At 41.3% G+C, this 14,831-nt stretch overlaps 1 protein-coding gene across 4 annotated transcripts in view; it reads left to right on the top strand.

Annotated features, from left to right (window-relative positions):
- Mib1 (E3 ubiquitin-protein ligase mind bomb 1) overlaps positions 1–14,831 on the top strand; it is a 640,458-nt gene that overhangs the window by 38,803 nt on the left and 586,824 nt on the right. For all 4 annotated transcript variants that reach the window (XM_076442503.1, XM_076442502.1, XM_076442505.1 and 1 more), the window contains exon 9: positions 14,511–14,662. In XM_076442503.1, the coding sequence (XP_076298618.1) occupies positions 14,511–14,662 (152 nt within the window). The remainder of the gene's footprint in view (positions 1–14,510; positions 14,663–14,831) is intronic.

The following is a 14,831-nucleotide window of genomic DNA, read 5'->3' on the forward strand; positions in this document are numbered from 1 at the left end:
CGAAGTTATGGTCGGTCCAGGAACCCGTAAACTGCCGAGAGCACCGCCGCGAATCAGCCCAGGGGCAAAAGCTGCCGTTGACATCTTCGCGCGCTCAGGCACCCCTGCGAGAGTTTCCGGTTTGCTCCACTTACGAATGTCCTTCCGATTACTCTTCACCGTCTTTCGAGACATCGAGGGCCCCTCCTTCGATTCTGCTGATCCTACGGTGGCGCACGGTCCGATATTTTACCGATCTACGTGGAACTAAATTATTTTCGATTCAACGCAATCGTGCAGACAGGGGCTAGTTGACTAACGTTTATAAATAAACTAGTGATATTTGATCGAGTCGTTGGATACCGAAGGTTGCCAAATTTTCCTAACTACACAGGCTTAATTTTGAAAATATCATCACATTTATCTTGGTCTGTGCAATATGTCAACGAACCTCGGTGTTGGGGTTAGGTTTTTTTTAAATTTATTTTAATTAATATATAATTCTATGCTCAACTTTAAGCGACCGTCACTTCTGAACCATTGATCCTACAGGATCGGAACTTTGATCTGCAGGTTCCCCACCACAAATCTACTGGATTACATACCAAATACATCATAATTTATAGAAGAAAGGCAAAGGTTTTGAGTCCGGTAAAGAAAAGAGAAGCATAGCACTTGTTTCAGTCAGTTCATAATCGAGGTTCTACTATATCGCGGATTGAGCGAGCAACGTCGTGTTTGGAGGCATTATAATCAGTAAAATATCACAAATATGTTGTTAAAATATAAATCTGGCCTGTTCAAATATAAATTTGACCTGAGTTAGGTGAAAATAGAAATCTGTGTTCCCCAGTATTCTCTCTGTATGCTCATAGGCGGCTACACACGACAGTAGATCTCTCGGAAACAATGGGAGTGGCTCGAACAGAGAGAGAGAGAGTGAAAAGTAATGCGATTGTTTGGAACGGATCTGTAAGCCATTCGAGGTGGCACCGCGTGAAATATAAGTCAGAAACGAATCGAGAACCATTCTAGCCAAGTACCGGCGGCTGGGCTCCTTTACAAACGGCGAAAACTGGCGCCATCCACAACACCGGAGAAACTATCGGATCTCGATAAGTTTCTCTCGACCATGCGTCCGTATATTATCAACAAATTCAATTTGTTCAACCGTTCCTCGTTATTACTAACAACGCAGCAAGAAATTAACTAGCAAGACAGTATCTGCTTGCATTTCTGACTTGCATACTTAATAAAAATCAGAATATTAAAAAATTACAATAGGTTACATAACAATATTAAATTTGCAATTACCTTTTACAATTCTAAAAATATTTTATTTCGTATTAGAGACGATTAGAGACTTCACAAGATTAGCTAAGTTACAAGTTCAACAGCTCGGAAACTAACAATAAGACAGAAACATGAATTCCGATTGCACGTCCAGTGCTGCAGAAATTTCGGCTCGACACACACGAATAAATCAGCACGCGCTTCCCCAGCAGGTTGTCCTTGCGATCTATCGATCACAAATCAATTAACATAGCTCGTAACTCGCAGTCACGGTTCATTTCTGTTTTCGTCGGGCGGGTACAGGGAGTTCTGTAAATTGTGGAGCGCGTTCCTTAAGCCGAATCCATAAGCGATGCGTGATTAATGCCGCGAATTAGTAGGCATGTCCGACGACATATGCAGTTGAATAGAACGCCGTAGCGTCGGTGGTATCGATCGCAACGCGCGGAAGAGAAATGGCGTTTACATGCGACAAAGTTTCCCTGATGGATGATAGTGCTCGTTGCTTTGGGCGTTCCGCAGCTCTCCGTGCAGCAGTATGCAACGTTGTGCGCCGCTGTGCAGCGATGTGCAACGCTGCTGGATGCAGCATGCAGCATGCAGCGCGTTGCGACCTGGTACTCGATGATATTTTGATGGTTTGATCGACGTTGACACGATGACGAGTTTGCCTCCTGTTCCCGACTGAGGTAGACCCCCGTGATACAGAAAGCACTGACAACAGCACACTGAACCACTACCTTGATGGATGACGCCGGCCTACGGTGTTGGCAGTGCAAACACTTGCAAGGAGATGCGAGGAGGGACGTGTCACTGATTTTCCGACGCTATGTAAATTATCCTCGACTGATTTGTTGTCGGGACGCTTTCTCTGTGGTCTCAAAATTTGTCTACGACCTCAGGATTTTGCAAGAAACCGATTTTTGTGAACAAAACTAATGTAATAATTTTCTCGTTGAACAGATTTGAAATCAGCGTGAAAAAGTCTAGGGCAAATGATATATAAAATGTTTAAAAAAAATTTTTTTCCGCGCTATGTACTGGAGAAACCACATTTTCTTGAAATTCTAAATGTTTAACGAATTTTCTCAACGTTAAAGAACGTTCGTACCATAATTCTCCCTATTTTTCCCATATTCTGCGAAGTTTCAGCTTTAATTTAAAAAAAAATTCATCGCTCTACCTCATTTCTATCGAAAGTTATTCCTTTTTGAAGCGAGGTAAGTCACTTTTCCCCACTGTGCGGCGGTAGTGTATTCAGATTTCAAATTTCTAACTTCAAACACAGCTGCCAGAGGCAAAAAATTGTCGCAGCGAGTTCATTGGGTACTCAATCGAATCGGCAGAATCTCTGCTTCAATCTGACGTTCGGATCATGCTATTACGATCATTTGTCGACGAGATATAGCGAGTTAAAGGAAAAATGGAAATTGTGCATTTTTTAAGCATATTTTCAGAAACACCTGGTACATCGAAATGTTAATGAAATTGAATAAAACAAAAGGAGTGCCTTGAAGAGAAAGAAACGCTCTTTCTATTCCTTTTTTGCACAAGATTCTACGATAATTTTTTCGCTTTCTGGAGCCAGTTAAATTTGAAAAGCCCATATTTACTTCAATGTTAAATAACTCGAATAATAAAAATCGCACACTATTCAACAACCACACAATTTACACAGGAAAGATAGCCCTTCCAAATGATATTAACGCGATTTATTAAAAAAATTTGTTGCTCCCCGTGTGATGTTCCAAAGTTGCACAAAATTTTTGTTAACCGTCAATGTTGTTTTCATCTCGCTATAACTTTGTAAAAAATTAACAATTTGAAACAGAGCATCTGGAACTAGAGGTTTCAGGCTTTCAAACCATTGTTTAGCGATATCGATACGGCAATTTTTGACGGAGTTATGATCACGTAAAGTCGGAGCAATTTTTCGGGTTCGCACAAGTGATCCCTTAATTCTTTTGAGGAGTGTAAAATCATTTTCTATAACAGGGAATTCTTAATATTTGCCGTTTAAATGAAAAGTGCCAATAACTACTACAGTGCCAGCGATAGTACAGTTTACCCTATATGGCCGGCACTGTATCTCGCGGAGAGAGATCAAATTGCAAGAGAAAAGTTTGATAAGACGTGCATTGTATTTCACTTATTATTACGTGGGCGGAAATAAAGTCGACGCTCTCTCTGCGGTGACAAAGGGCTCACCCGCGGCGAGGATTTTGCGCAGGGCGAGTTAATACTAAAAGCAATAAGCAACGAGTGGTTGCGGTCTGCTGGGGAATTGCTAGGGTTTTCCGAAGTTACCGTTTCTGACCGCTGTTCCGTCCAACCTCTTTTGACTCGGCAAATGAAATTTCGGCCGCGTTCCCACAGAATTATGCAGAAGCTGTTTCTCCTTTGTCGGCCCCGCCCGCATTTCGGACGGTTTCGGTTTTTCTTAAGAGTTGACAGTATCGTCACGTATCGTCAAAACTGAGAGTGCAGCGAGAATGAAAAATACCGGCTGCACTAGGAATCCAGAAACTCGTTCCCGCCGTTTGTTCGGCTACGAAGACTCTCTATTGTTGGAACTTCTTCGACTCGAGTAGAACGATCACAAGTTACAACAATTATCAGGTCGCTAAGTATGAAACTTAACAAATGTGTTATAAATTTGTGTTTTATTTGTCAAGTTTCATACTTGATCACCTGGTATTTAAAATCTTGCGGATTCATTCGTGCTTAATTAGTGCTGAGAGGAAAAGAAAGGCCCGGGGAGATGTGGATACGAACCCACGAGGAAAACCGAGTCGGAAATGCAAAATCCAGTTTTTCCGTAAGTCGATCCGTTTGCGCGATAATCGAGTTCGAACGTCATGAGCCATCGCTTTCACTTCTTCGAAACCGAGCCTAGAACGAGAAAATTCTATCCTGTTTTTTCGATGCAGATTTTCATGGAGAATAATATATGCTATGGTTTTACGATCAGGAAAATGTTGTTGTCAAGCTACCGTAGATATTAGCCAAATATTTGTTCTCCACAAGAGATTTTAATTTGAACGTCTGTAATTTACAAACAAATTAAAAGTCGACCAAAAGCGATGACTTAAACTTAACCTATTTTTTCATGAACCACGTCATGTAATCATTATAATTTTTAGGTCATTTCCTTACACTCTAACGTTGCCTCTTACACATTCAGCGCTGTCTTTCACAACAAAATACTCACTGTATCTCTCCCACTTCATCACTGCCATTATTGTACCACATCAAATATTAACCAATCTCATAAGTTAATCCAACATGCAGCGACCCTGACTCGTCCTCGAGCCTCTAAAACGATTATTCCAACCAATTTTCATTTCATTTCCCGTCGAATTAAATTAAAACTGTGGACTCTATATCTTCCATCTTCAAGGCAATTTTCTGCTCGAGAACGCTAGGAGGGGGTGAAGGAAAGAGGAGGAGGAGGAGGAGGGGGAGGGGACGTCGTATTTACGTGGACATCCGGCAGAAAGACATCTCTACAGATCCGTGTAATATCGCCGGCGGAACGGTGAAGAGTTTCCGGAGCCGGTCGCGTTCGAAAAGACGTTTTTTCGTTGAAAGCGTTCCTTCATTTCGCTTTATTCCCTGCACACTTCTTTCATTTTACTCTGGCACGGTTTAACAGTCCGCTATATTGGATTCTCTTGTGTCCAATTTTCCCCGCCCGCCGCCGCCCCTCGGTTCCCAGCCGCCGTTTTTTTTTTTACACCGGCTTCGGTGCATCGTACCTGGACGTTGGAGCCGGCTGTCATAAAGTGCAGGGTACGACGTGCTCAGAAAAAACGATCTCATCACGATGTTTCGATTCAGCGAATTGCATTCGGCGGCGCCTCCGGTTGTTCGTCCGGCTGAGAACTGGGTTATCGATTTCCCGCCGTAATTTTAAACTGCCGCACGTGGTCACTTGCACGCCTCTCTCTTTCTCCCTTCGGAATCTCTGTCTCCTCTCTCTCTCTTTCACACTCCTCAATCATTTTTAATGGAGGATGTAAGCGCTTCATGTGATGCTGTGCAGATATTCGAAAAGTATTTCTACTCAAAATGAAGCACTCTGTGACGTAGAGCAACCTTCCTTAGGGGAAGTTTATGTCATCACTAGACTGCGAATGTTTATGCAATTTTCAAATTTCGTAGGCGAATTTTAAAATGCTCGAGTCAAATAAAATCTCATTTTCCGTAGTAGTAGACTCTGTGGATCTTAAATAAATGTTAATCGTACTAAATTTTGTCGTATTTTATATCCTAGCATTTATTGAAAATTTTCAAAAGATTTGCAAGAATTGCATAAAGACCCGCAGTCTAGTCATCACTTTCTACAATTCTAACTTGTTTAGAAAATACAGTAATTCAAAGCTTGTAATTTTTGTCCATTTTCGACACTAGGTATTTAAGAACAAGGCTGTAGTTACGAATTTTTATCTCTAAAAGTATGTAAAAAATTAAGTTAATCCTGTTCGCTAGTAATCTAGAAAATCTCATTTATTTTATTATATATATTTTTTACAATAAAAAATCGAATCGTTAACGTAAATGTGTAACCACTATTGCATCAGAAAGTTTAGAGAAGATGAAGAAGGGTTGAAGCCATCAAATCCATTTTTAAAGAATTTTATTACCCCCCCTTTTGTAACGAAAGGATTTATTTCGTTTCCCCACGATTCAAGATGATTGGTTCTTTGTCGACAGACCGTAACATAGATCGTGCTATAAAAATTTATGTTGCTGAATTAATGAGAGGATGCTGCTGACGACGAACGCGCATAAAAAAAGCACTGGGTCAGACAATAACCCGGTCGTTATTGAGTGACGGGACAAGATAGCTAAGTGCCCGGAAAAGTCTACGGATTTTGTAGAAAAATTACTTTGTCACAATGAAATCATTATGAAACAAATTTTGATTTTTGCAATTTTACAAATTTCGATGTATAACAAGCACAATTCCGATTTCGTCGCGGTAAAAAAATTCGCGTATCTTCTCAAAGTATAGACAAAATTGTACATCGAATTCCCGCGACAATAGATTTTATAGTTTCGTAATAAAAAATTCTCGAAGTCGACTACCTTCAGCTCATCTACATTGAACTACCCTTATTTCCCAGACGCGGTTGATTATTAATACCCAGCACAATTGCGATTTTGTCGCGGTGAAAAAAATTCGTGTATCTTCTCAAAGTATAGACAAAAGTGTACATCGAATTCCCGCGACAATAGATTTTATAGTTTCGTAATAAAAAATTCTCGAAGTTGACTACCTTCAGCTCATCTACATTGAACTACCCTTATTTCCCAGACGCGGTTGATTATTAATACCCAGCACAATTGCGATTTTGTCGCGGTGAAAAAATTCGTGTATCTTCTCAAAGTATAGACAAAAGTGTACGTCGAATTCCCGCGACAATAGATTTTATAGTTTCGTAACAAAAAATTCTCGAAGTCGACTACCTTCAGCTCATCTGCATTGAACTACCCTCATTTCCCGGACACGGTTGATTATTAATGCCAAGCACAATTGCGATTTCGTCGCGGTAAAAAAATTCGTGTGTTTCCTCAAAACACGAACAAAAGTACACACCGAAGTCTGCTAACCTTACGTTCCCTAGATTCACCGTAAAAAAATGTCGAACGCAAGGTAAGCCTTGCGAACACTCGCTTAGGTGTATCCAACTAATTTGTCACGATCCGAACAACCTTCGAGTGTCTCCTATCAATGAAAACTCGCACAGAACGAGCTTCCCGAATAATCTGGACAGCATCATGCGCCCGTTAAGCCGGACTAGCATTTCGGAGCAGCGATCGATAGAGATTTGCGCGTGGATACAAAGCTCGAAGGAACGGATGGGTGCGGAAGGAAGAAGGAAAGGAAAATAGGAAACGAAAGGCAAAGAGAGCCATAGGGATGGAGGGTGGGGCGGTGGAGGGGGATGGGGGACGTTTCCCGCCTCCTTCGTTACTTCATCCGGCCGTTTCAGAGAGGAGTTCGAGAGGCAGAGGAGGCCTGAGAAGATAATGCGGACCGTGAGAAAACGGAGGATCCCGAAAGTCCGCGTCCGCGCTTGATTGCAACGAAACCTTCCTGCCCGTTTCCAGTTGGTACTTTTGAGCAGACGATCCCTTTGGCCCGATGCGCCAACGTGGAACGGGGATGAACCTATAGGTGACTCACAAAGACGGTATGCGGGTCGTGTACCGACCTCCGAAGTCTAAGGGGCGGGGACCGGTTCCCCAGGAGTGCAAAGGGTGCAAAATCCTTGCCACCGCCGCCCTCTTGCATCCCGTTCCCTCGAACTCTCCCGTGGATCGCGAGAGACCAGGCACAAGAGTTGCCTAACTCGTTACGACGCCCGTTCTATGACCAAGTGTTTGGGTCGATCCTTATTGCCTGATTTATCATACTTTTTGAATGATTAGCCTGATTCGATAAGAAGCTGTATTGGGGTGTGGTATGCTGCGGCATAGGAACGGACTTCGTAGAAATGAGAATATTTTATACGGGCAAACTAGAAACTAGTATTATTTTCCAACCTATTGAACACATTGGGTAAATTTTACTTTACCGGACTCAAAATTTGTGCCTTTCCCCAATAAATTATGATGTGCATGTAGTATGTAATCCAGTAGATTTGCACCCGGGGCGGCTGCAGATCGAAGTTGCAATCCTGTAGGATTAATGTTTCAGGAGTTATGCTTGCTTAAAGTTGAGCAATCTGCAGTGTTTTTGACAGTTAAGGGCGCCGCCATATTGGTTTGTAGTGACGATCGCGAGCCGCTTACCGAACACAACCGCTAGACGGCAGCACGGGCACACTTTAATATCGTTAACATAGAGAAAATATCTTAGAAAATGTTGGAGAAGAAATATCGTGGAAGAAAATTTACCAAAACCTAACCCAGACCAGTTAAAACCAGTGCTGCCAGATGGTTGTGAGATCGCAACCAGGTACTCTCCTACTTTTCCCCTTCCACTATCCTATTCCATCGCTTTAGGATTGAGTGGGGCAAATGGGAGACACGTTGCGCGTGCGCGATGGGGACGCAACGATGACAGATGAGATGACATGACATTTCGCAGGTTTTAGGTTATTGCCGCGTATCGTATCGTACTCGTGTACATATACGTACTTAATAAAATAAATCATATGGTTCGTTCTAAATAGACATTCTTTATTATAAATAAAATTAATTGTAACATGTGAGAGTTTCAGTCGTGAAGCGAAGTATGAATGCTTTCTTTTATATGTACAATTGAAAAAATTTTGGAATCTGTATGTATGTAGTACTGAGTTACATTCCAGTAAAATCAATAAATCATAATATATTTTAACACTGTTAACCCTCATACGCTTCTCAAAAATAGTTGCATAAAAGAGACTGGGATAATAAATTCACTCATTTTTCTTCTACACGATAAATTGACAAATTATGTTTTATTTGTAACGTTATATTTTAAAGAAATACAATAATTACATAGTATGTGAAATAAGTAAATGGGTGAATTTTACGCGGCAATAACCTAAAACCTGCGAAATGTCATGCCATTGTTGCGTCTCCATCGCGCACGCGCAACATCTCCCATTTGCCTCACTCAATCCCTGTCGCACACGCGCAACGTGTCACATATTACTCTGGTCATCAGAGAGGGGGTACCTCATATCGGCGTGATTCCCCTCATCTGGCAGCACTGGTTAAAACGCAACATCGTGTCCATGTTATCCAAAATTCAAACAACAATCGCTATATTATCAGTATTATGTGGGGGCTACCATAACATATATTATGATGAGATGGGAGCTCGACCACTGTGAAAGAGAGGAGGAAAAAGGAAGGAGCGTTTCGTCCTAGGCCCGCTAGAGGATTCATCAGTAAGGCTGACTAGCGGGCCCTGCCTTAGACGGTGGGATGTCGGAAGGCGGTTGAGGACGGTATATATGCTAATTGTTGAGGAACGAGTACTTGCGGGAAAGGACCTTTGGAGTGCCTGTCCCTCTTGTGGCGCATGTATGAAGTTCGGCCTCCACGTCGTGTAGTCCCTATTTTTTTTATTTTTTTTTATTAAATATATCTTTATTGCTATTAAACTCAACAACAACAAAAATATAACAAGGCTTGAATCCACTCGGATCCATTAGCCAAGTGTAGTCCCTACGATTAACGTGCCCGTGCTGCCATCTAGCGGCTCAGCTAGGTAAGCGGCGCGCCATGTCACTACATACCAATATGGCGGCGCCTTAACCTGTTAAAATCACTGAAAAATGAACAAATTTAATCAAGCATAACTCCTGAACCATTGATCTTACAGGATAGAACTTCGATCTGCAGCCGCCCCGTAAATATATCATAATTTATAGGAGAAAGGCACAGATTTTGAGTCCGGCAAAGTAAAGAGCAGCCCATTTCGGCTCTTAGAATTGTTTTGAGAAGCAAAACCGATATTTTCAAACCTGGAAAATTCCCAGCAATATCTACATCAAAAACCCCGATTGCAATCTGTATTAACAGGAACGTCCTCATCCACACTACACAAGATCACTGTTTAACACAACCATTGAACGTCCACATATGATATCACAAGTGTCATCAGCTCGTAATCACGATAACCAAACCATCACGTTGATTTCACGCCAAGCCATCCACATACGCTCACATACACAGCGACGACCGATTCACGTTTACCTAATAGTATACCGAATATATGTACAGGATCGTTGTACTCGGACGACACTCGTACACAGAGCGACGGCGTCGGTCGCATAATGTTACGTTTATACCTGACATTCATCATTAGCCGGCCGGTAATTTATGTTGAACAGGGACGGTTCGGCCGAACGGGCTAATTAATATAAATTGCCGGCACGGGGATTACAGGGCCGCGGCGCCGTGACGCAATTCATTGTGTACTTTGCGAATCGGATGAAAGCCGATTAAGCTTGCCAAGTTACCACTGACGGACCTGCAAATATCCCCACCGCGCCCGCTTTGTTGCTAATCATGCCAAAATTCCGCAGATCGATATATCGTTCATTCGTAAGAAAAGTGACATATAGTGGGTGTAAAAAGTATTCGTACGTAATGATAATAATTGAATTTGTAGAATTTGAATTTGTAGAAGTAGAATCTGATCGAAACTGTGCGCCGAGAAAATATTACTATTCCAAATTACGATCGAGAAAAATACCTCCTTTAATAATAATTGCGTCTGTAAAAACTTTCATTTGTTGCGAGTGCTTCGCCGTCCATATGATAAATATTTCCTTATATTGATCGTAGAGTTGTTAATAAAAAATATATTAATGCTATCGGCGTACTGGTTCGATCAATTGTTATTTAAAAGCAATTTTGCAAATTACCACATTATTACCACAAGATCGAAACGTTGAAGTTAATGTGGTGCTTTGTAAAATTGCTTTTAAATAACAATTGATCGAACCAGTGCGCCGATGGCATTAATATATTTTTTTATAAACTTGGCCATGTTCTGCAGTAATCAAATTTTCAAAATTTGGTTGAATTTGTTGAACTGTAATTATATTTTTGAAATTGATTGTGCACGCTGATTTCAAATTTTGGGACCAGATTTAAAGTGGGACCAATTGTTCGTGTTCGCACAAGTGATCCCTTAATTATTTTGAGGAGTGTAGTTGAAGAAAGATTGAATTACATGATTTCTGTGTGGGACAGCGGAATTGACGAATTTAGACAAATAATTTTGAGACTCGTACTTAGAAGAGTCTACACAGTACTCTTCTCTCTCTCTCTCTCTCGTATCAAGACGGTTAGGATCCGGCGTTTCGAGTTCGTCTATCGTCTCGTCGACGTCTTAAAGCCCTCATTAGCGTAGCTCGTCACCTTCGACAGCCAGAGACCGGGAAAGGGAGAATTAGCGTTGTCAATATTTGCGGTGCAATCAGCCCGCTTCGACTTCCCGTCCCCGTCGTTTCACTCCTCGATGGTCTGCCTTCTCGACGCTGACTCTCTGATTGTAATCCACACCGTGGCCACGCTGTTGTTGTTGTCTTTTCTCATTTTGCTGAGTCGTTCGCCTGATACGTGCACCGGGATCCGTTCTGATTTCGGTCTAATCAGAAAGCCTGCGACTGCAATTTCTCGCTCGACGAGCTGGAACAGCTTGTTACCACCAAGAGTGCTCCATTGCAACCCTTTATCAAATCTGTGAACTAGGAGGAATTTTGCTTTTGCACATTTTTTTTCTACAACCTCAGAAAGCTTAGAATATAGTCACATATCCGAATTTTCTTTATCACAAAATCGATGCTCCTAACAGAAATAGTTTGGCTTATTGTTTAAATATTTTTCTTGCTTACAAAATGACTACAAGAATGGTTTTATAATAAGCAAATCTTGCTGATCGTAATCAAAAAAGAGCAACCAAATGGGATAAATAATGCTTAAGATAAAAATTCATTTGTACCTTTATGAGAACAACTAAAATGCTTGTAATTATAATCAACCGAAAAATCGATCAAATGATGACTTAAACTTCCCCAATTTCCCACGCACTACTACATGCAACTTGGTGCATTTTGAAAATTTTACAAACGCCAGAATCCTCAAGTCTGAACAATTGTAACTTCGTTAATCAAAATCGAACAACAATCTATCTGGACTCATATTGAAGACCGTAACCTCTACTTTCACCTCGCCTGATCAATTTTGGAATCGGTACCACTTCTGCACCAGAAATCAATTGACAAAGCGAGAACAGTTTGACTCCCAATTTTTGCAAATTCCGAACTTTGATTAACTGTAACCTCGTGGAAAAAATTGTACAGCAATTAGTCGTAGCTCATTTCGTAGGGTGAAACCTCTACGTTCAACACCGCTAAGGTATCTGTTTGTTCACAGATGTTTACGCAGTGGAGAATTAAATATTGCGTTACAAACTGGCGATCTCTTTTTGGCTTCAGACTCTACTTTTACCCCTTTTCTCCGACTGTATCGCACCCCTTCGTTTTCTAGGGCCGAGATTCACCTTCCACAGTCGTTCGTCTCTCTTTCTCTCTCTTTCTCTCGCTCTTGTCCCGGTGGCGTGACACATGGCCAGCATTTATAGCGCGAGATAGCGCCGGCGGTTCTCGACAGCGCCGGCAGATTTATCCTCCACGGTTATTGGAGTTATACAAAGGATTTTTCCAACTGATCCCATAAAGTATCTGTGCCTGATGCCCTATTATTTACGCAGCCGGCTGATGCCACAGCCTCGGCCCCTCTGATATCCGAACGCCGTAGATATTTCTGCCGAAAGTAGAAATTGCTATTGCTAAGACATTCCATATTAAATTTATATCAGGGTGGTTATGTTAACCGTTTGCATTCGGAGCTATAATTCAATTTATGAATGTCACCTTTGTGACATGAACCAGGTCTTTTCTCCCCAATTTATGCATTCAGTTGATCCGAAAGGTTTCGGTAATACTCTCCTGTTATTGTTTTTCCTGATTTCAAGATAATCAATTATACAAAATTAACAAAAATATTCTGTAAACAGGAGCCAAGTTCTTATGGCCGGGAAAAGTTGTGAGATCAAACAGAATACGGCCAAGTTCGTTAGCTTAGAAAAATAAAAATAAAAATTAGTTAAAAAGAACGCTATTTAATTTTTAAAGAGTCACATGGACGGCTAAATTATTCAAACTTGGCCGCTACCTAACACGTTTCAGGGCCATTGGTTTAAAAAGTGACGGCCAACTTTGAATAATTTAGCCCTCCATGTGACTCTTTAAAAATGAAATAGTGTTCTTTTTAACTAATTTTTTATTTTTATTTTTCTAAGCTAACGAACTTGGCCGTATTCTGTTTGATCTCACAACTTTTCACGGCCATAAGAACTTGGCTCCTGTTTACAGAATGTTTTTATTGGGATATGTTTTTGCTGATACCAATATCGTGTATGTGTCAGGCTACGAACTTTCTGAATGACCTGGTACTAATAGCGTAAATCAAGGCGGTAAGGTGAACCACCTTGTATATCAAGTTTACAAGAATATGAAAAAAGTCGACGATTCTGACCGATAAAAGTTGACCTAGATGAGGGATGATCGAACATTTTCAATCGGAACCCATCGTATATTGAAGTTAATCGGTTAATTTGCCGATTCCGTGCAGAATAAACCGAGCGCGTCGACGTATCAGATTGTACCAGATTAATCAAGTTAATCTGGGTTAAATCTAATTGATGGCCGGGATTAAGATCACGCTGTCGAAACGATCGTTTAATGAGGAAAATACTCGGATAAAATTTCATTAGTTCGTTTGGGTACATTACTTGTTGCGTTTCTTTAAATAAATTGTCCAATTAGAACCTCGGCTCGATGCGATCTGCCGAATTGTTCCAATTTCAATTCTGTACTACAAAAACCATACAAATAAATCATCCGAGTTTTTTTTCAATCACAAAATTGTGTTAAGCGGCCCCATACACGATCAATATTATCGTCAATATATGGCACAATATACAGGGTGGAAATTATAGAGCGTTACAGACGAATATCTCCAAAAATATTGATAATACGCAAAAATGTTTCAGATGAAAGTTGTTCAGTACCGAGGGGGATATCACGTGGTGGGACTTTTATTTTTCCCGGTGGACACTCCACTTGCATTTAAACCACAATTACACAGATTTCCGATTAAAGAACATTGCTAATGTTCTTGGAACTTGTCCATGAATTTATCTCAATTAACTTGTAATTGAATAGAATTGTTCGAATGATAAGAAAGGAAAAAAGGTTAACTTACAGCGTCTCTTCAAACGCTTTATTTTCCTTCTCTGTTTCCCTATTTCCTTCTCCATTCGCCTCTTAGATATTGTATTATCTGCATCTTCCATATCTAATAATATTACGAAGAGCACAAATAATATTCCGCAAAGAAAAGAAAATACGCCACGGACCATGGTTTCCTTTCTTTTTCTCCATCTGTAAACACTATGGCGATACTGGCGTAAAGTAGAGGTACTACGAGTTGATCAAAGGAGGAGGCGCGTAATACAATCTCAATTATTGTGCAATATATTGACGATAAATATCGATCATCTACGGGCCGCTTTATAGTTCCTGGTAAACATATGCGGAGAAGTCTGAAATTTTTATCGTATCCGTTTTCCCGGGAAAAACCACATAAAGCGTTTCTGTTCTGCGGGATCGTTCCTCGAGGAGGCGATACTGAAGAAAATCTGTTTCCCCGTTTTCCAGGACTCCGAGGGCGACACTCCGCTCCACGATGCGATTTCTAAGAAACGGGATGACATTTTGGCTCTGTTGTTGGACCATGCCGCAGACATCACCCTCACGAACAACAATGGCTTCAACGCGCTGCACCACGCCGCTCTCCGTGGAAACCCAAGGTGAGTCGAAAGCACCTTAGCGTTTTCGACGTGACGCTTTTGTCCGCGGCAGAGCGCGTCGTCGCGCCGCTCTGAATGTCACCGTCGGCGGTAGAGTTTAACGGCAGAGACGTCCAACAATCTCCGAGGTCTGCGAACGGTCCCCAGACCGGATGACAATTAAGAATAG

Source organism: Lasioglossum baleicum, chromosome 18 (assembly GCF_051020765.1).
Source record: "Lasioglossum baleicum chromosome 18, iyLasBale1, whole genome shotgun sequence".
NCBI lineage: Eukaryota > Metazoa > Arthropoda > Insecta > Hymenoptera > Halictidae > Lasioglossum > Lasioglossum baleicum.